Consider the following 22,408-nt stretch of genomic DNA (forward strand, 5'->3'; position numbering starts at 1 on the left):
CTACGGAGAGGAGAGACAGAAAGATCCTCTAGCCGTCATTGCCATAGCTGAGCTCGATCTGAAGCCAGGAGCGAGCTGCCCCCTCTGGGCCTCCCATGTGGGTGCAGCGTCCAATAATTACTTTCATACACCACAAGCAGGGAGCTGAATGGGAAGTGGAGCAGCCAGGATTATACCTGGTGCCCATATGGGATCCCAGGCAGATGCAAGGCAAGGACTTCAGGCACTGGGCTATTGCACTGGGCCTGTCTCAGATTTTTTTGAAGCATAGATTCTGGGGTATTCTATTGAAAGTTCTGAATTATAAAAGATTTTTATCCTTTTACATCTTAAGTTTCCTTGCTTCTTTATAAATCTTTGTCTTTTGGTACCTTTGGATCAGTAGTGAATGGAATATTTAATGACCTAGTCAATTTCCTATTGCAGACAAAATAGGAAGAAGCTATCAGAGTAGTATGATGGTTATTTATAAAAATTAATAGTTGTTTCTAGTGTATGTGTTGTAACAGTTGTGAGAGAGGGACAGACTTAATAGATCATTTATTCTTCCATTCATGAGATGCAAAGTAATGGTTATATGTTATATCTTTGTACTGCAATAGTAAATATTACTACATGCTATATATACTAAATGATAGATCTGTGACATATATATATGTATATATATATATATATATGTAAATATTACTATAGTAAATAGTAAATATTACTACAATATTACTACAATAGTAAATATTACTACATGCTATATATACTAAATGATAGATCTGTGACATATATATATATATATACATGTTGCTTTTTTGGTCAATGTGTTCTCTGCATAGATATACTAAGATTAACTAATTCTCTTATTTTGTTTTCAGTTCATGCCAATTGTTCAAGCAGAAAGTGAACACAGACCTGCTGTGAATGGAAGTTACTTTGCTTGCATTAACCCTGCAGATGGAGGATGTCTACTAGAGAAATACAGTGAGAAGCATGATGATTTTGGGTGTGCATTACTAGCCAATCTTTTTGCCAGTGAGGGCAAACCTGGCAAGGTGATTTTGTCCATAATAGCTTTATTCTCCAAATGTCCTCCGTTAAAAATTTAAACTTTTATTACCACAAATATAGTTTTGCTAAGGAAAATATCAGATCTCTTTAAGCCAGATATAAAAGATTCATAAGAATGAAAGCAGAGTTTTATTTAAAACTGAGATTCAGGATAATTTAAGGAGAGGTGAGCACTTGGCCCCCTGGTTAGGCTGCTGGTTGGGATACCTGCTTCCCATCCTTGGGTTCGGCTCCTTGGTCCTGCTTCTGATTGGAGCTGCCTGCTCTTTCAGACCTCGGTGGCTGTGCCAATGGCTCAGGTGATTGGGTGAGAGACCTGCATCACAATCCTGGTTCCCGCCTCTCCCCAGCCTCTGTCCCTGGCTGTTGTAGGAACGTGGGAAGTAACCCACAAATGGGAGCCCCTGTTTCTGTCTCTTCAAATAGACACATTTAATAATAATAACACCACCACAGATATACAAAGACCTACTTATAAGCACCTCAAATGTGGACTTTTCAAACTCTAAAACTTGATAAAACCCAAGACTAATGTAATATTTTAATTTAAAAGATTTATTTATTTATGTGAAAGGCAGAGCAACAAGGAGAGGGCTAGACAGAGACAGAGATCTTCCAGCTAGTGCTTCACACACCAGCTGGCTACATCAGCCATGGCTGGGCTAGGCTGAAACCAGAAGCCAGGAATTTAATCCTGGTTGCCCCACATAGATTATGTGTACCCTGTCTTCTGCTGCCTTCTCTGGCCCAGTCAGAGGAAGTTGAACTTGGAACTAGTGCCCTCATACAGGATATGAGCATCACACAAACAGGGGCTTAACCTGCAGATCCATGACACCAGCCCTGCTTGTGACCTGGGAAAGCAGTCAAGAACGGCCCAAGGACTTGGGACCCTGTATCCGCGTGTGAGACCCAGAGGAGGCCCTAGGCTCCTGGCTTCGGATTGGCTCAGCTCTGGCCATTGCAGCCACTTGGGGAGTGAATCAACAGACAGAAGATCTCTCCTCTTCTCTGTATATCTGACTTTCCAATAAAAATAAATTTAAAAAAATAAGATTTTGAAAAATTTTTAAATGTATCATTTAGTAAATATTACTTTTATCTGGCTAAATAAATGGTAATAGGAAATTAATTGGGGGCTTTAGTTACTTGTATAAACCATGCAGCTGATCATACATTGTGCTAGACAGAAATGGTGGTATCTAGACATTAGAGCAAGAAGATACGAGTTAATGCCTCACTTCCTATTTTCTTTCTCTTTTTTTTTCCCATAAAAAAAGATTATTTCAGTTTCAGCAACTGTGAGTACTCATAGAAACCACTTTAACTGCTTTGGGGGAATGTAGTAGAGAAGAAAAAATGACATCTCCCTCACTCCCACTTGCCTGAGGTTAATCCTTTTAAGCCAAGGAGTTCTCAGCTCTCTTACGACCTTGTCACATAAGGTAGAGTCTGTAGATTGCAGCCTGAGGATGCCTTGTGTGTAGAGTAGCCTGTATATTACTCGTGTGTGTGTGTCGGTAGCTGACTGATCAGCACAGGAGAACTCGGACACTATTCACACAAACCTGGGTGCTAAAAATAAACAAGGCATTGTGTGCATTGGCATTAAATTATAATTTTACTCTGGTAATTTATGTAAAATTTTGCAGCTTAATCAATGGTAGGCATTTTTATGTCCTCTGCAGGTCATTGAGGTGAAAGCCAAAAGAAGAACTGGACAACTTAATTTTGTAACTTGCATGAGACAGACTCTGGAGAAACATTATGGAGACAAACCTGTAGGAATGGGAGGCACTTTCATTATTCAGAATGGAAAAATAAAGGCTCACATCATGGTAAGGACCCATGTGTACATGCATGCATTCATGTGAATGCTCTTAAGATCTTCGGATTTTAAAATATGTGTTGGAAATTCTACCTTTAAAGACATCCCATGGTCAGTGCTGTAGCTTAACAGGTTAAGCCACCACTGCCTACAGTGCTGGGATCCCTCATGGGAACCAGAGTCCCTTTACTCCACTTCCCATCCAGTTCCCAACTAATGTGCCTCAGAAAGCAGCAGAAGAGAGAAGAGGGCCAGGCCTTTGGGCCCCTGCTGCCACGTAGGGAGACCCAGATGAAGCTCCTGACTCCTGGCTTTGGTCTAGCCCAGCATCAGCTGAGTTGGTCATTTGGAGGAATGAACCAGTAACTGAGAGATCTCTCTCTTTCACTGACTTTCAAATAATTTTTTAAAGGAGATATCCTAAACAAATGCTTATATACTCTAACATTTCTTTAAAGATTTATTTATTTTGGAAATGCGGATTTACAGAGAGAAGGAGAGACAGAGAGAAAGATCTTCCATCCACTGATTCCCTCCTCAAGAGGCCGCAACGGCCGGTGCTGAGCTGATCCAAAGCCAGGAGTCAGGAGCTTCTTCCTGGTCTCCCACACAGGTGCAGGGTCCCAAGGCCTTGGGCTGCCCTTTGCTGCTTTCCCAGGCCACAGGCAGGAAGCTGGAAGGGAAGTGGAGCAGCTGGGATATGAAATGGCATCTGTATGGGATCCTGGCCCATGCAAGGCTAGGACTTTAGCCACTACCCTGTGTGATGGCTCAGTAGCTAAATCCTCACCTTGTATGCACCAGGATGCAACAGGGGTGCTGGTTCATGACCCAGCTACTCCACTTCTCACCCAGCTCTCTGCTTGTGGCCTGGGATTGCACCAGAGGCCGGCCTAAAGTCTTGGGACTGTGCACACCTGTGAGAGACCCAGAGGAAGCTCCTGGATCCTGCCTCCTGGCTCCTGGTTTCAGATCAGCTCAGCTCTGGCCATTGCGTCCACAAGGGGAGAACCAGAAGTCAAAAGATGTTTCTCTCTGTCTCTCTCTCTATAGATCTGCCTTTTCAGTAAAACTATATAAATATATTTTTTAAAAAGTTAAATGAGGGCCCGGCGGCGTGGCCTAGCGGCTAAAGTCCTCGCCTTGAAAGCCCTGGGATCCCATCTGGGCGCCGGTTCTAATCCCGGCAGCTCCACTTCCCATCCAGCTCCCTGCTTGTGGCCTGGGAAAGCAGTTGAGGACGGCCCAATGTATTGGGACACTGCACCCGTGTGGGAGACCCGGTAGAGGATCCAGGTTCCTGGCTTCGGATTGGCGCGCACCGGCCTGTTGCGGCTCACTTGGGGAGTGAAGCATTGGACGGAAGATCTTCCTCTCTGTCTCTCCTCCTCTGTGTATATCTGACTGTAATAAAATGAATAAATCTTAAAAAAAAAAAGTTAAATGAAAAAAAAAGAACCTGTAAATCATATTGTGAGATAAGGTTTAGCTAGAGTTCTTTTTTCTTGTCTAATATGCAGATAATTCAAAAAGTTCCTGAAAATGGAATTAAAAGGTTTGGTTATTTTGACACAAAAGTTTTTTAAATTATTGGGAAACACATAGCACAGAGAAACTACACATGGTTTGTACGTGCACAGCAGAGGTGGTTGTATATAATTAGTTATTTGCTGTTGTGTTCATGGGCGTACAGATATCTCATCCAGTCCTTGCTCTAAGTCATTCTGGGCATTCACTGAGAAGACTAGAACCGCTGGATCATATGATGAGTCTGTGTTTAATTTGGGGGTGGGGGAACCACCATGTCATTTCCACATGTAAAATGGCTGCAGCATTGCCCTTTCTCATCAGCAATGCACCAAGGCTTTACTTTCTCCACACCACTGTCAAATTTTCATCTTCTTTGCTTTTTTTTGATAATAGCCATTCTTTTGGGTGGGGAGTTGTATTTCATTGTACTTTCAACTTGCATTTACCTGATTAGTGATGCTGAGCATCTTTTTACCTTCTTATTGGCTATTCACGTATCCTCTATAGAGAAGTAAATCTTCAGTTCCTTTGCCCCTCTTTTAACTGGGCTGTTTAGTTTTGAAGGATTTCATTATATATTCTGGAAATTAATCACTTACATATACAATTTGCAAATATTGTCTCCCATTTCCTAGGTTTTTTGTCACTGTTGACTGTCCTTTGTTGCTCAAAAGTTTAAATTTTTTTCCAAGATTTATTTCTTTTTATTGCAAAGTTAGATTTAAAGAGAGAAGGAGAGACATAAAGATTTTCTTTCTGCTAGTTCATTTCCCAAGTGACCTCAATGGCTGGAGCTGAGCGATCTAAAGCCAGGAGTCAGCAGCTTCTTCCGGGTCTTCCATGCAGTTGCAGGGTCCCAAGATTTTGGGCTGTCCTCTGCTGCCTTCCCAGGCCATAAACAGGGACCTGGATGGGAAGTGGAGCAGCCGGGACAGGACCCAGCGCCAGTATGGGATCCTGATGTGTGAAAAGTGAGGATTTTAGCCACTGAGTCATTGTGCCAGGCCCTGTATTGTTTATGTTTTCAGTGTTATTTTCAAGACATCATGGACAAATCTGTTGTTACTGAAACTTTTCCTTTGTGTTTTAAAAGTTTAAGCTCTTACGGTTAAGTCCTTGCTCTTTTTTAGGGTTAGTTTTTGTATACGGTATAAAATGAGGACACAAGTTTCACTTATTTGCATGTGGATATCCATTTGTCCCAGCACCATTTGTTGATAAGACTCTCCATTCTCCAGTTTCTGGTGTTAGGAATTTTGTGGAAAATCACTTGGCCATATATGCGGTTGTATTTCTGACCTCTGTATTCTATTTTGTTGTTGTAATGTCTGCTTTTAGAGTAATGTTGCATTGCTTTGATTACTATAACTTGGAATGAAGTTTTGAAGTTAAGAAGTGTGAGACTTGCATCTTCTTTTTAAAGTTTTTTTTTTTTGCGTGGGGCATTCCTGGCCCTTCACATTTGCAAATGATGGAGCTAGCATGGTGGTGCATCAGGTTAAGCTGTTGCTCATGATGACAGTATCTCACATGAGTACTGTTCAAGTCTCTGCTGTTTTACTGAGAGTTCAGCTCCCTGATAATGCACCTGGGCAGGCAGCAAGAGCGGGGCCACTTGCACCCATGTGCGAGACCTTTCAGAAGGAAGAGGTCTCTCTCTGTAACTCTGCCTTTTAAGTAAAAAAGTCTTTAAGTAAATACATTCCAAATGAATTTTGGAATGAATTTTTCTATTCCTGAAAAGAAGTCTTTGGAATTTTGATAAGGATACTATCATTTTTTTAAAAGATTTATTCATTTTATTACAGCCAGATATACACAGAGGAGGAGAGACAGAGAGGAAGATCTTCCATCCGATGATTCATTCCCCAAGTGAGCCACAACGGGCCGGTGTGCGCCGATCTGATGCCCGGAAACTGGAACCTCCTCTGGGTCTCCCACGCGGGTGCAGTGTCCCAATGCATTGGGCCGTCCTCAACTGCTTTCCCAGGCCACAAGCAGGGAGCTGGATGGGAAGTGGAGCTGCCGGGATCAGAACCGGCGCCCATATGGGATCCCGGGGCTTTCAAGGCGAGGACTTTAGCCGCTAGGCCACGCTGCCGGGCCCATATCATTTTTTTTAAATTTCATTTTTATTTTTATCGGAAAGGCATATATACAGAGAGAAGGACAGAGATAGAGAAACATCTTCTGTCCGCTGGTTCACTCTCCAAATGGCCTCAATGGCTGGAGCTGAGCTGATCCAAAGCCAGGAGCTAGGAGCTTCCTCCAGGTCTTCCATGGGGACACAGCGTTTCAAGGCTTTGAGCCATTCTCCACTGCTTTCCCAGGCCACGAGCAGGGAGCTGGCTGGGAAACAGAACAGCAGGGATACAAACACGTGCCTGATGGGAACCTGGTGCATGCAAAGCAAGGATTTAGCCATTAAGCTACTGTGCTGGTCTCAACAGTGTCAATTGTTTACCCTCCCTTAAATAATATTGACATATTAATAACATTAACTTGCCCAGTTGCTAAAAGCATAATACCATTCCACATATTGGAATTGTTAATTTGTTTCAGAATTGTTTTATAATTTTCAGCCTATTAAGTTTCTCACCTCCTTGGTTAAGTTTATTTTTTTAAAGATTTATTTTATTTTTTCGGGCCTGGCACGGTGGCCTAGCAGCTAAAGTCCTTGCCTTGAACGCGCTGGGATCCCATATGGGCTCCGGTTCTAATCCTAGTGGCTCCACGTCCCATCCAGCACCCGCGTGGGAGACCTGGAAGAATTTCCTGGCTCCTGGCTTCGGATTGGACAAAAGATCTTCCTCTCTGTCTCTCCTCCTCTCTATATATCTCTGACTTTGCAATAAAAAATAAATAAATCTTTAACAAACAAAAAAAACAAAAAAAAGATTTTATTTTTATTGAGAGTCCGATATATAGAGTGGAGGAGAGCAGAGAGGAAGATCTTCTGTCCGTTGATTCACTCCTCCAGTGACTGCAATAGCCAGTGCTATGCCGATCCGGAGCCAGGAGCCTGGAACTTCCTGTAGACCTCCCATGCAGGCTCCCAGGGTCCCAAGGCTTTGGGCCATCCTTGACTGCTTTCCCAGGCCACAAGCAGGGATTTAGATGGGAAGTGGGGCTGCCGGGATTAGAACTGGTGCACATATGGGATTTTGGCGTGTTCAAGGCGAGGACTTTTAGCCGTTAGACCACCGCATTGGGCCCATGTTTATTCTTAAGTATTACATCCTTTTCAATGCTTTTATCCACTTTGGGTGCCTTGCTTTTTAAAATTTTTCATCATGGGTAGCAGAAACAAAATTTGGGACTAGGATGCAAATATATACACAGGAAAATGGAGAGGCTTTGTAATACACAAAATAAAAAGACAGTAATAATATATTCTTTTATTTACCCTTGCATTAGTTTTAATTTGTATATACTGATTGATTATACTTTTCAAAACTGTAGTACATAATTTCATGGATGATAAAATAGCCAGTAGAACACATAAGAAAGCTTAAAATGTTTAACTTAGGGCCCTGCATTAAAGCCCTTGCCTTGCACACCAGGATCCCATATGAGCGCCAGTTCTAATTCCGGTCCAGCTCCCTGTATGTGGTCTGGGAAAGCAGTCAAGGATTGCCTAAAGCCTTGAGACCTTGCAGCCGCATGGGAGACCTGGAAGAGGCTCCAGGTTCCTGGCTTTGGGTCTGCTCAGGTCCGGCCGTTGCGACCACTTAAAGAGTGAATGATTGGATGGAAGATCTTCCTCTCTGTCTCTCCTCCTCTCTGTGTATCTGACTTTCCAAGAAAAATAAAATAAATCTTTAAAAAAACGTTAACTTAGTGAGATTATATACTTTAAACATTATAAATTCTTGGTAATATTCAGAGTATTTACCTGTATAATAATCTTTCATTATAGCCTGGAGAATTTTCTACCTGCCCATTGAACTCTGATGAAGATGTGAATAAATGGTTGCATTTTTATGAGATGAAGGCTCCTTTGGTTTGTCTACCAGTTTTTGTCTCCAGAGATCCAGTAAGTTTGTGATTTTTGTATTGGAGCTTTATAATGTTTGCTTAGAATTTGTTTAGAATTAAACACTTTTTGAGGTGTTGTTTTTCAGGAACTAGGGTAAGCTCTAAAATCATCTTAAAGATAATGGAGCAAGTAGTGAATCACCTCCCTAAGTTATGAGTCAATTCTACTTTTCAAAAAAGTAAAGACAGAGGTAGGAGCATTATAGCACAGCAAGTTAAGCTGCCACTTGGCTGCTTGCTTCCCATAGGACAGTGCCTAGTTCGAGTCCTAACTATTCTGCACTTACGATCCAGCTTCCTGCGAATGCACATGGGAGCCTAGGGTAACGGTCCAAGAACCTAGATACCTGCCATATTGTAGAAAACCTAGTTCAGATTTCTGACTCTTGGGGTCAGCATTGTGACACAGTAGGTTTAGTTGCCACATGCAATACTGCCATCCCACGAGTGGCAAGTAAAATCCTAGCTGCTCTACTTCCAACTCAACTCCCAGATAATGCGACTGGGAAAGTAGTTTGGAGAAAATTCCATGCTCCTGTCGTTGGCCTGCCCTAGTGCCAGCCAGCTGTTATGGCCTTTTGGGCAGTGAAGCAGCAGATGGAAGATCTCTCTGTCTTTGCTTCTCTCCCTGTTACAATTCCACCTTTCAAATAAAAATAAACAAATCTTAAAAAAAAAATTTTTGACTCCTAGTTTCAGCCTCGTCTAATCCTGGCTATTTGAGGGCACTTTGGGAGTGAACTACCAGATGTAAGATCTCTTTATCTTTCCCACTCTGTCACCCTTTCAAATAAGTAAATCCTTAAAAAGATAGAAAGAAAAAAAGATAAAAGACCAGGCATTTTTAAAAACATCAAAGTCAAATATTATTTCACTGCAGAATCACACATAGAATTCAGATTTCAGATATCCTATTATTATCATATTTATTATGTATTATGTTCTAGCCCTATGTGAAAAAGAAAAAAATATAGACATATTCAAAGAAAACTATCAAAGAATATTCTAAAAGCAGAGCTACAGAGAGAGATGGAAGGAGAGTGAGCAAAAGCTTCCAACTGTTGGTTTACTCTCCAAATGGCCTCAACAGCTGGAACTGGGCCAGTCTAAAGCCAGGAGCCAGGAGTATCTTCCAGGTCTCCCGCATGGATGCAGGGGCACAAACACTTAAGCTAGCTCCTGCTATTTTCTCAAGTCATTAGCAGAGAGTTGGATCTAAAGTGGAGCACCCAGGACTTGAACCAGCTCCGTATGTGATGCTGACACTGTAGGCACTGCTTTACCCACTTAAAATACACAGAGATTATGCCAAAAATATATCTTTTGATTCAATCATTACATATTTTAAATTCTACTCTTTATTTCAAAATATTAATTTACGTATTTTGGGAGACGGAAATCTTCTGTCTGTTAGTTCACTGTCTAAATGGCTGCAGCAGGCCAGGGTGGGTCAGGTTAAAGCCAAGAATCAGAAGGTATATCTGGATCTCTCACATGGGTAGCAGGACAGTAAGTTGCACTATGTTCTACTCCTTTTCTGAATTCATTAATAGGAAGCTAAATCAGCACTGTGCTTTGTTTCTGATTTAGCTTCCTATTAATGAATTCAAAAAAGGAGTATTTGGCTCAAGTCCTCACCTTGTGTGCGCTGGGATCTCATATGGGCACCAGTTCATGTCTTGGCTGTTCCACTTCCCTTCCAGCTACCTGCTTGTGGCCTGGGAAAGCAGTAGAGGTTGGCCCAAAGTCTTGGGGTGCTATACCCTTGTGGGAGACCCAGAGGAAGCTCCTGGCTCCTGGCTTCGGATCAGCTCAACTCCAGCCGTTGCCGCCATTTGAGGAGTGGACCAGTTGATAGGAAGCTCTGTCTCTCCTTTGCTCCATAAATCTGATCTGCCTTTCCAGTACAAATAGTAAATAGATTAAAAAGAAAAAAAAAGTAGAGCACCCAAAACTCAGACTAGTGCTCTGATATGGGATGCCATTGTTGCACAGCAGCTTAAGGTACTGTGCCACACCATGGCTCCTAGAATTTTTTTCTAAACTGAATGCATAATTTTGTAAAATTGTTAGTTAATAAAAGGTTATCAGTGACAACATTGCTACTATAGCAGAAGAGCTAGAAATAATATAAATGTCAATTGAGAAGAGATATGTACATACAAGGGATCTGCAGAAAGTATATATTAAACAAATAACTATGAATTGACTTCAAACCTTTTTGGACCAAAATAAATATCTATTGCTTTAACACAAATTATCTAAAAATCAAGAGAGACAGAGAGAGAGAGAGCAAGATCTTTTAGCTGCTGGTTCATTCATAAAGTATTTACAAAAGCTAAATCTGGGCTAGGCTGAAACCAGACCAGAATCCAATCCAGGTCTCCCCTACTGGTTTCAGGGATCCAACCTATCAGTGTGCATTGTGTATGGCCTCTCAGGTGCAGAGTAACAGGAAACCGGACTGGAGCCAGGAAGTTGCATTTATGCAGTCAGTGTGTGGGATTCAGGCATTCCAAATGGCATTTTAAAAAGATTTATTTATCTGAAAGGGAGAGAGGGAGAAATATAGATCTTCTCTCCATTGGTTGTCTGCCTAAATGGCCTCAATGGCTTTCTGGGCCAGGCCAAAGGCAAGAGCCGGGAGCTTCACTCTTATCTCCCACATGGACTCAAGGGCCCAAGCTTGCTCTCCTAGACACATTCTGGGAGCTGAGCTGGAAGCAAAGCAGTTGGCATTCAGATGTGCCCATATGGGACACTAGTAGTAAAGGCAGCTGCTTCACCTTCTGCACCACAACACTGGCATTCCCAAACAGCATTGTCTGTCTGTCTCTCCCTCTCTTTTCCCCAAATAGAGTCTTAACCACTACACTAAACACCTATTCTAAAACTATCTTTAAATTCTATTTTCCATGACAGTTTTTTTTTAAGTTTATCCATTTTTTGTTTTAGAAAATGAATGAGAATCTTCCTCCAATAGTTCAGATGACCACAACAGCAGGCAGAGTGTAGTCCAGGTAAAAACAAGAGCAAGAACTCTCTCTGGTCTCCTAATTGGACTGATACAGCCAAGTACTCTGGCAATCTTCTCCTGCTTTGCCAGATGAATGAGCAAACAGCTTGCTTGGAAGTAGAGTAGCTGAGACTTGTACTGGCAGACCACTGTGGGATGCTGGCATTCCAAGTGATGGCGTGACCCACTGTGAACCACAATACCAGCCTTTTGTGGACTTTTAGAAGTGCCCAGATTCAGGCCCAGCATGGCGGCCTAGAAGAGTCCTCACCTTGTACGTGCCGGGATCCCATATAGGCTCCAGTTCTAATCCCAGCAGCCCTGCTTCCCATCCAGCTCCCTGCTTGTGGCCTGGGAAAGCAGTCAAGGACGGCCCAAGGTCTTGGGATCCTGCACCCGTGTGGGGGACCTGGAAGAGGATCTGGGCTCTTGGTTTCAGATCGGCGCAGCACTGGCCATTGCAGTCATTTGGGGAATGAATCAATGGATGGAAGAGCTTCCTCTCTGTCTCTCTTCTTGTCTGTATATCTGACTTTCCAATAAAACATTTTTAAAAATTAAAAAATTGCCCTGACTTAGTGCAATTCATTGTAGATGCAAAAGAATGAGGAAGCTTTTTTTATGCACCTGACATATAGGAACTCAAAGCTCTATTATTAAGTGAAAAAAGCAATATGTAGAAGAAATAAAAGTAAACATTTCTGAATTTATATATAAGACATTGCTTACCTTGGTTGCCTGCAAAAAAAAGAAGTGATCAGGTAAGAGAGGGAAACATACATTTTACTGGATATTTCCTTTTACATCCTTTGATTTTGGAATCTTGTGAATGTATTACCAATTTTAAAGGTAAGGAAATAGTTATTGTAAAATAAACTTAAAAATCACCCTCGTTTTTATACAGATTGTACTAAAAAAAAAGCACTTACTAACAGATTGCTTGTTTGTTGTCTTAGGGATTTGATCTGCGACTGGAGCACACTCATTTTTTCAGTAACCATGGAGAAGGTGGACACTACCATTATGACACCACCCCTGACACAGTAGAATATCTGGGATACTTTGTACCTGCAGAATTTCTCTATCGCATTGATCAGCCAAAAGAGACCCACTCTGTTGGCCGAGATTAAATCTTTTAAGGTTAATAAACTGTCACTTTTCAGCCTTTTGGCTAAGATCAAGTGTAAGGTTAACTAACTAACTCAACTAATACCAATTTACAATCCAGTGGAAATGGCCTTATTCCTAAACACTACTCTTTTTTGGGCTTGAAAATGAAGACGTATATTGACACTGTATTCTGAATTATTTCATAGTTCTGTCAGATTATTGGAAACAGTGATACATAGTTGAAATGTCTTTTGCATATATACCTTTATTGAACCAACTTCCTTTTTCTACTGGCATGATATTAACACAATGTTTTGTTTTTGCCTGTAAAGTGATCCAGAATCATCTAGTTATTCCTACTGTTTTACAGTAATAATTTACATTTATATAACATTATTGCATTTTTGGATTCACAGTTAATGAATATTCTGGATAATAAGAAGAAAACTATTAATAATACTGACTTTTAAAAATCTGTCCTAGAACTAGTTTCTTCATGGAGCAAGGTAGACAGGGTAGAATTCACCCTTTGGGGGAAGTTAAGCTCTACCCAGTAGTTTGCAATTTTCTTTTGACAAACATCAGCAAATAGTTAGCTATGATTTTTCCCATTACTGGATTGCCAGTTGAAAATAGTGTTTGTTGGTTATTTGCAAGAAGAAAAAGGAAAAAACATCAAATAAAATACTAACATGACCACATAAGGGACAATCAAAAAGTTCATAGAAAATGCACTTGTGAAAATTTATGCATAGATCTTAAATTTTTTGCACCAAAATAAACTTATCCTTTAATTCCATTTTCCACAAACTTTTTGAATTTCCCTTGTATTTTATAATCAGGGCTATTGCTAACATGTCTTTTTTCAACATAAAATTGTGTTATTTTACTGATTGTAATGGTTGAAATTTTCCTTATTGGTCTGTACAAATTATTAGCAGGAAATCAATTCTAATCTTGATAATGTCAGTAATATGCAAATGAGCACCTTAGTATTATGCATACAAAAATACAATTTGTGATGGTCTTTATAACATCTTGTGAATATAAATGTGTCCATATTATTTTTAGATCATCACTGTCTGAATTTAAAAGAATGAAGTTTATGGAGTGAGAATTAGAGCAGCTTGGGATGCCCACTTCACATACGCTGCTATGTCCCAGCTCCCTGGTAATTCACTTCCTGGCAGGCAGCAGATGATGCCCAAGTATTTAGGTCACTGAGAACCTCAGGGGAGACCTGGATGGCATTCCTGGTTCCTGGCTTCAGCCTGGCCCACTCCTAAAACTAGCAATGTTTTAAGACTTATTTACGTATTGGAAAGGCAGATTTACACAGAAGGAGAGAGAGAGAGAAAGATCTTCTGTCCGCTGGTTCACTCCCCAAGTGGCTGCAGTGACTGGAGCAGAGCCAATCTGAAGCCAGGAGCCAGGAGCTTCTTCTGGGTCTCCTATGTGACTGCAGGGTCCCAAGGCTTTGGGCCATCCGCAACTGCTTTCCCAGGTCACGAGCAGGGAGCTGGAAGCGAAGTGGAGCTGCTGGGACACGAACTGGCACCCATATAGGATCCTGGTGTGTGCAAGGTGAGGACTTTAGTCTCTAGGCTACTGTGCCAGGCCCAGAAATAGCAATTCTTATCAAGTCTATAAATTGAATCAAATGTCTAATCCCAGTAGGTTTTTCCATAGAGTCTTGTCAATTGATTCTAAGATATATAAGCTAGGCAAGGGACCAAGATAACTAATTGTAATGATAACAAAGCCAGGAAAGTTTAATATATAGATTTTTAAATTTTATTTTGGATATTTACATAGTTGAGAAGGATGCATGCACAAGTGGACCATTGATTAGGGTGGGAAAGGTCTAGGGTTAGGGGAGAGTGGGTGAGACTATTACTTCCAAATTTTCTTTCCCTTCTTCCTGTACCTGGGGGAATGGGAAAAAGAAGGGGAGAAACCACACTTAACATCCCAAACGCATCAGCACCAGGGGATGGGAAATGGCCACCCAATGTCAATCCAGCGTACCTGACATGAAGCATGCTCTGAGGTGGTGTCGATAGTTCTGACATGCTGTCAATCTCATTGATCCAAGGATGACGAAATCCTTCCAAGGTCCACTGGCTGACATAGTCCAACTTTTTGCTGTCAATGCTTAGCTGGGGTAGTTGCCCAATTTTTTTTAAGATTTATTTATTTTTATTGGAAAGATGTACAGATATACAGAGTCAGATATGCAGAAAGGAGGAGAGACAGAGAGGAAGATCTTTCATCCGATGATTTACTCCCCAGGTAGCCACAACGGCCAGAGCTGAGCTGATCTGAAGCTAGGAACCTCTTCTGGGTCTCCCACGTTGGTGCAGGGTTTCACAGTTTTGGATAGTCCTCGACTGCTTTCCCAGGCCACAACCAGGGAACTGGATGGGAAGTGGGGCTGCCGGGATTAGAACCAGAGCCCATATGGGATCCCGGTGTGTGCAAGGTGAGGACTTTAACCACTAGGCTACCATGCTGGGCCCAGTTGTTCAATTTGTTCTACTTTCCTTTTTCTGTTATGGTACCAGATGTCCTTTGCATGCCTCAGTGGACTTCCAATGTCTTCCATGCACATTCGGGCATGCTATCTATTACTCCTTCTTAGCCACTCTGAGCAGGCCTAGTTCTGACACATGCACTCCATGGTCAGACCTCAGATCCTATAATTCTTCACATGGTTGGGTTTCTGATTCCAGTAATTCAGTTGGGAGATCCCCAAGGAAACCTCATCTGAAGTGATCCCAGATCTGACTCTTGTGTGTGCTTGACAGTATGAGGACTAACTCAGTTCATCACCCACATCAGCCTATACACACACTGGTGGTTGTAGTTGCTTAGTCAGTTCTATCTCCAACCCCATATCTTACACCAACCAATGGATGCTGTAGCCCAGCCCAATGTTGCCCAACACACTCAGCCTTCATGTACACCAGTAGGAACTGCAGCCTAATCAGAGCAACTCCCAATAACCCCCCACTAGGTCCGCCACCAACCCTGGTTCCTGTGCATGCCAGTATGTGCAGCAGATTGGTCTAGTCTGTCCAACATCCCATTCAGCTCTTGTACACATAAATGGGCACTGGAGCCTATCTCAACCCAACTGACCCAACGATCCAGCCCACACTTATGCCACCTGGTGCCACCACTTGTCTAGCCAGGCCCACCCTAAGTTCTGGTCCTCATGCTCACCAGTGGGAGTTGCAGCTTATCAGAGAGGTGCACCATTTGCCTTCTGGGCCCACTCCTAGTCCTACATCTTGCAGGTGGATCTGCAGTCTAGCTTGACAGGATTTGCCCCTGGTCCCAGCACTTGCCAGCTGCTGCTGTGGCAAAGCCCAACTAGCCTGTACTTACTCTGGCTCATGCATGCATCAGTGGATATAGATGGTTAGCCCAGCCTGACTCTCCCACTAACCTACTTTACATGTAGGTCAGCAGGTGTTGTAGCTTGGCTCCTGCACATGCCATTGTGCTAATGTCTGGCCCAGCCCTGCCCAGTTCCGCCCAACCACACACTTACTGAATGGTGAAACTACCTTGCCAGGCCTGACCAATATCTAGGCCTGAATCACATGCTCACCAGTGGGAGTTACTGCTCACTGGGGGAGTTTCTCAAGATCCCGTACCAGGCCTACTCCCAGACACAGATATCACATTTGTCAACAGGTGCTAGGCCTGTACCCAGCATAGTCAGCCTCCTCTGTCTCAGCCTTTGTATGAGTTGGTGGATGTTGCAGCCAGGCCCCCCCAACCCCATACCCTCCTCTTGTGTGTACCTGTGGGTGCTGGAACCTGGACCAGCCTGGCCTGTTCCCAAAACCAGCACCCATGATTGTCAGGGGGATCCATGGTCATGCCTAGCTGAGCCCTTCACTACCCCAGCTCTTAAGCAAACCAGTGGAAATTGCAGTTCCACAGGGGTGAGCCCACATATCCAACACAGAATCTGTCCACAGACCTGGTTCTTGTGCGTGCTAGTTAGTGTCACGGTCCAGCTTCACATTACCTGTCCCCTGTTCTGACACTCACTAATGGGTACTGCGATCTAGCCCTGCCAAGTTGCCCCAGCCCTAGATTTAGTGTGTGCTGGTGGGTGGAGGTTGTAGGTGAACCATGCTAACTAGCCCAGTTCAGGTCTCTCGTGGGTGAGTACATCAGTCTGACCCAAAAAGGTCCTCCAGCTTCACTTCTCCAAAGTGCTCAGTCTCATGCTCCCTCAGTGGTCCCTCCCATACATCCCCCTACCCCTCCTCGAGTAGTCCATACTCCCTGTGCCGAGGAGTGCATGTGCTCCACAGCCTGCTTCCTAAGCCAAGTGTTTCAGTGGGACAATGTGCTGGCTTGGAGCTCTGCCCACCCACTAGGGTCCCAAGTTCTTGGAATGTGCGCTTACCTGGCACCTTATCCCTCCACACACCTAACATCCAAGCCCATTCAAAATTCCCCAAATCCAGATGGACTTACAGGCTCCCGGCTGTAACTGACATTTGCGAGTAAACCAACAGGTGGGAAATGTCTACCTCTGTTGTTCTACCTTTCAAATGCATGGAAGTCAGTTTTAAAAATCATTACTGGGCCCAGCAGCGTGGCCTAGCGGCTAAAGTCCTTGCCTTGAAAGCGCCGGGATCCCATATGGGCGCCGGTTCTAATCCCAGCAGCTCCACTTCCCATCCAGCTCCCTGCTTGTGGCTTGGGAAAGCAGTTGAGGACGGCCCAATGCTTTGGGACCCTGCACCCGCGTGGGAGACCTGGAAGAGGTTCCAGGTTCCCGGCATCGGACCGGCGAGCACCGGCCGTTGCGGCTCACTTGGGGAGTGAATCAGCGGACGGAAGATCTTCCTCTGTCTCCCCTCCTCTCTGTATATCTGACTTTGTAATAAACTGAATAAATCTTTAAAAAAAAATCATTACCAAGAAAATTCAATAGGTTTAAATGTAAGTTAGGAAGACATCTTTATAAAGTTGACGTATGGAAGTACATCCTGAAGAACATTAGGTACAAAGAATAAAAGAGAAGAGATAGGTTTCGGGCCTTGGAACTGGGGGCAGCTTGCAGCTCCCTGCAGTGTGGCAGCTGAGGGGGGTGCCCCTGCCGGGCGGACCCCATGCTGGGGACTCAGGCCAAAGCCACTGCCGAAAGGCAGTAACTGAGTCCTTGGCTTTGGGAGGCCAGTGCATCAAGTGGTGCCAGGTTCTGCCTGCTGGCCGCCCAGCGGTCAGCTCTGGGGTTTTTAGGATATGTAATTGCTGCCTAGGGACACCCATGAACAAGGCCAGTTTTAGTGTAGGCGAGAGATGAATTCTGGGTGATTCCCAGTAACAGGGTCATGAAACTTTTGGGCAAGCATGGGGACTGAGACCTGATGGTTTGAAGGGGAGTATCCATCTTTTTGGGGTAGACTAATTCACCAGCCCACTTAGGAATCCTGAGATGCACTGGTCACATTTGACAGGGTCAAGACACTAACCAGTACACGAGAGAACTTGGTCCGGGGGCAGACTCTGTGGGGGAAGTGTGATCCCAACCCTGTGGAAATACAAGTCCCACAGTGATGGAGGCCATGCAGTAGGTGTGTATAACACGAAGGTGTGAAGAGAACAGCTCCCTGACTGGCAGGGCCCGGGGAGCTACCAGCTGCTTAGCAGGGCTAAGTGGATTCATCTCTGACCACCTTAACGCAGTTTTCACTCCCCCTCGCATGGACTCTCAACCACCCCACTATGTAATCTATTGAGGCATTGTCTGCCCCTGTGAGATGGCTTTTACAACCAACATGAGCTTAAGAGTTAATGTTACTGAGGATGTCCTGGTGAGTGGGCCTTTAACTACACACAGGAGTATAATTAAGCCTGTGCTGTTTACCCATTGCCATAAAATCTGGCCCAGATATTTATCATGCTTTCTGGGGAATGGCTTGATAAGAGGAACCCTAAAAGTTATCCTGTTACTGTGACCCTAAAGGTCATTCTGCTATGACAAAGAATATAGTTACTATGACCCTAAAGGCCATACTGCTATGACGAAGAATATAGCTACTGTAACCCTGAAGCCTATCCTGCTAAGGCAAAAAATATAGTTACTGTGGTCTTAAAGGTTAGCCTGTCCTTGCAATTCTTTAGAATATAGAAAATGTAGCTGTTTTAGTTGTTTTCATAAATTTTTAGCTAGAGGAAATACAGGGTGATTTCACTAACATCAAGAGATATTTTTGATTATTGTTTGATCATTTATGAAGTTGTAGAACCTGCAGTTGTGGAGGAATGTAATGTTTATAACTTTTTGTCTTAGATCTTCATGTTTTTTCTCTCTTGATGTATTTCTCCCATTTAGTGATAGATAAGTTGTAGAACAAGAATTGTATTAGGAGTGTATTACTGCATAAGATGTGTTGTCTACTGAAAAACTCTTGGTTGCAACGTTGGTATGGATAATGCCTTGCCTAATACTGAAATAATTTGTAGAATTGTCTTTGGAAACACTCGCTCATCCATTGTAGAGTTGAAACTTAAATAGAGTAACTTAGCTCATTGCTAACTGCAATTCTTTCCGCTGTTATTTCCCTTGCTTTAACAAACTGTGTGAGCTTACAGACCTAATGGCCAACTAATGTCAATAACCCCGATCCCCATAGACCAAGGCCCCAGACCTTTTAACTCATACAAGATAGGGGTCTGGTTGACACAGGCGGCGCCTAGGTTATAGTCCAGACCTGAGGAGAGCAGATGAAGACTGACAAGCCAAGATAAGCAAGGAATATGGAATCCTTCCTCAATCATTTCTCAGGAAGTTGTAAATTGTGCCCCCCTGAAGCTATGTTAATATGCCCCTAAGAAAAAACTTTGTACTGCTTCTGTATAAATAAAGCAGACAGCTTTCTCGCTTTGTCCACTACGATCAAGGAATCTGGTGGTCCGTCTCCTTTCTTTCTCTCTTCACGCCTCATCCACGCACCCTTCCCGAGCTCCGAACCTCGGCTGGAGCTGGACTCCGGCACCACAGGTTAGCTCACGAGCTGGGGTGGCGATGGGCTAACCTAGGAGTGACCATGGCACCTGCCATCACTTACGGGTAAAGGAACCTATAGCAATCTGGGCAGGTCAAGGCAGCACCCAAAGGTGCATCCTAAAATAGGATGTGGGGTGTGCTGAGCTGCAACTGGAAGGGGGTGGACTGGGCAGGGCCAAGCAAACTTCAACTTACAAAAAGAACAAATCAGGATGCAGTACATGTCATTCCGACCTCGGCTCTTACACCAACTGGTCTGCATGAGGCAGGGATACTACAGCACAGCATCGAAGGCAAAGGCTGAGACAGGTGAGGGGCTAAGCCAACTGGGTCAGAGCACCCACTGGCACGTGTGCAATCTAGGGCTGGGAATAGACTCGGTTGAGGAGCTATGAGAGTACACCCTTGCTGGGTTGGGAATCCCACAGAAGGGTGGGGGGGCTGGAGTAGGGGCTGTGTTCTGATCTGGATATGGCTGCAATCTCCCTTGGCGCAAGTGTGGACTGGGGCTGGGCACACCAAGCTGGGCTAGACTGTATGACCTATGAGTCATTGAAGAATTTAATCAGAAGAAAGTGTTTTGAGGAGATGAAAATAATAACAACAATAAAATCAAAATCCATGAGATACAGTTTCCACTGATTTTTGTTGGTGAAATGTGTCTCCTGTAGGCAACAGATGGATTTTGTTACTTTTTAACCCTTTGGTATCAAAGACATTATGAATTTCCTTTTTGAAGATAGTGCTCTTTCTACTTACATTTTCATATATTTTTTGAATTTTTTTCATCGTATAAGATAGGGGATATAACCGGATTCTTTTCCATATGGAATTAACCGTTGGTGCTGCTTTTCTTTTCTTTTCTCTTTTTTTTTTTTTTTAAGATTTTATTGTTATTGGAAAGCCGGATATACAGAGAGGAGGAGAGACAGAGAGGAAGATCTTCCATCAGATGTTTCTACTCCCCAAGTGAGCCGCAACGGGCCGGTGCTGCGCCGATTCGATGCCGGGAACCTGGAACCTCTTCCGGGTCTCCCACGCGGGTGCAGAATCCTAAAGCTTTGGGCCGTCCTCAACTGCCTTCCCAGGCCACAAGCAGGGAGCTGGATGGGAAGTGGAGCTGCTGGGATTAGAACCGGCGCCCATATGGGATCCCGGCGCTTTCAAGGCGAGGACTTTAGTTGCTAGGCCACGCTGCTGGGCCCTGGTTTTCACATTATCCACATCCCTTTGCCATGTAGCTATGGTTTGAGGGTGTCCCCTCCCCACGCTTGGCCTTAGAGCATGGCCATGTGACTAACACAGGGAAGGCTCGGTACCTCTGTTATGAGCACAAAGCCTATGCAAGTCCACTGGTCCAAGAAGGAGCTTAAGATAGCATCTGAGTCAACTCTAGACTTGGAACTTGAAGTAGAACCAACCGGCTGAGCCTGGAATCAGATCAGCTGATCCTCATCCCAGCCACAGGGGTGTGAGGCAGCCCAGAAGAGATTCCTGACACCCCAGCGCAACTGCAGAAGGATGACCAGCTTTCAAAGGAAAAATTACATGGGGAAGGCATGTAAAACACTTAGCAGAGGACCTGACACAAGAACTCTATGATAAATAGTAATCAAATCTTACACTAAGATAGTAACAAAGTGTTAGAAATTTCTGAGAAGTACAGTGATTCTCAAACAGGACTATGCAGCAGACACATTCATCTGACCTTCCAGAAATAATTTCCCCCCTTGAAAAAATTCACACCTTTCCACATTATTCCACACAGTTTCTCTTAGTAGTTGCTGATACCATGGCAGCTTTATTTTCCTTGCTCCCTTAAAAAAGCATTACAAAGTCTAAATATACCCTGGTCAGGACAAAATTCACAGAATCTCCTGATAAATGATGTACTCCCGTGAGGGTAGGCGCCTGGCACAGTCCCTTAGGACATTCAAATCCCACACCAGGGTGCCTAGTTTGGGTCCCGGCTCCGGTTCAGACCCAAATGGCTGCTAATGAAGTGGTGGTTCCAAATGTTGGCCTGATAGGCCCTCTCCTGACTACTCCAGGGTCTTGGGGAGTGAATCAGCCAATGGAAAATGTCTCTCTCAGATACATAAAAATAGAATGGGGTAAAACAATAGGATTCCTTATACAGTTTTTAAAAAGATTTATTTATTTTTATTGGAAAGTCAGATATACAGAAAGGAGAGACAGAGAGGAAGATCTTCCATCCGATGATTCACTCCCCAAGTGAACACAACAGCCGGTGCTGTGCCGATCCGACGCCAGGAGGCCAGATCCTCTTCCAGGTCTCCCACGTAGGTGCAGGGTCCCAAGGCCTTGGGCTGTCCTTGACTGCTTTCCCAAGCCACAAGCAGGGAGCTGGATGGGAAGCAGGGCTGCCGGTAATAGAAGCGTTGCCCTTATGGGATCCCAGTGCATGCAAAAAGATTAGGCAATTCAACCATCGCGCTGGCACGAAGACAGGCACTGTTTACTATCAAAGTAACACTGTGTAGTATAATTTTAAGTGGCGATTAGCATTATGATTTCCCTCAAACTATACGGTTAATTGATAACTTACGACAAGTTCCGATTCGGGTAAGAGTTCCGCCAAACACTCTTCCGGAACATAAAACCTTCCTCTCCTGTAGCTGCTGGCCGAGCCTCTTAATAACAGCACGGATGTTTGTCCGACCCTGCGCAGGGATTCACCGGAAGTTGTACTCACTGGTCCTGCCTGTGTTTGTTCCGCCAGTCGCGCACCGGCAAGCTTCCGGTGCATTGTGGGAAGGTGGCG

General features: G+C 43.8%; 1 protein-coding gene across 1 annotated transcript in view; it reads left to right on the top strand.

Moving 5' to 3' along the window:
- Window positions 1-13,615, top strand: part of C4H11orf54 (chromosome 4 C11orf54 homolog) — a 30,789-nt gene extending 17,174 nt beyond the window's left edge. The window contains exons 6-9 of the mRNA XM_058663731.1: window positions 867-1,043; window positions 2,748-2,897; window positions 8,337-8,453; window positions 12,428-13,615. Of these exons, the coding sequence (XP_058519714.1) occupies window positions 867-1,043; window positions 2,748-2,897; window positions 8,337-8,453; window positions 12,428-12,601 (618 nt within the window). The 3' untranslated portion in view covers window positions 12,602-13,615. The remainder of the gene's footprint in view (window positions 1-866; window positions 1,044-2,747; window positions 2,898-8,336; window positions 8,454-12,427) is intronic.
- The last annotated feature ends 8,793 nt before the right edge of the window (window positions 13,616-22,408 follow it).

Source organism: Ochotona princeps, chromosome 4 (assembly GCF_030435755.1).
Source record: "Ochotona princeps isolate mOchPri1 chromosome 4, mOchPri1.hap1, whole genome shotgun sequence".
NCBI classification, from domain to species: domain Eukaryota; kingdom Metazoa; phylum Chordata; class Mammalia; order Lagomorpha; family Ochotonidae; genus Ochotona; species Ochotona princeps.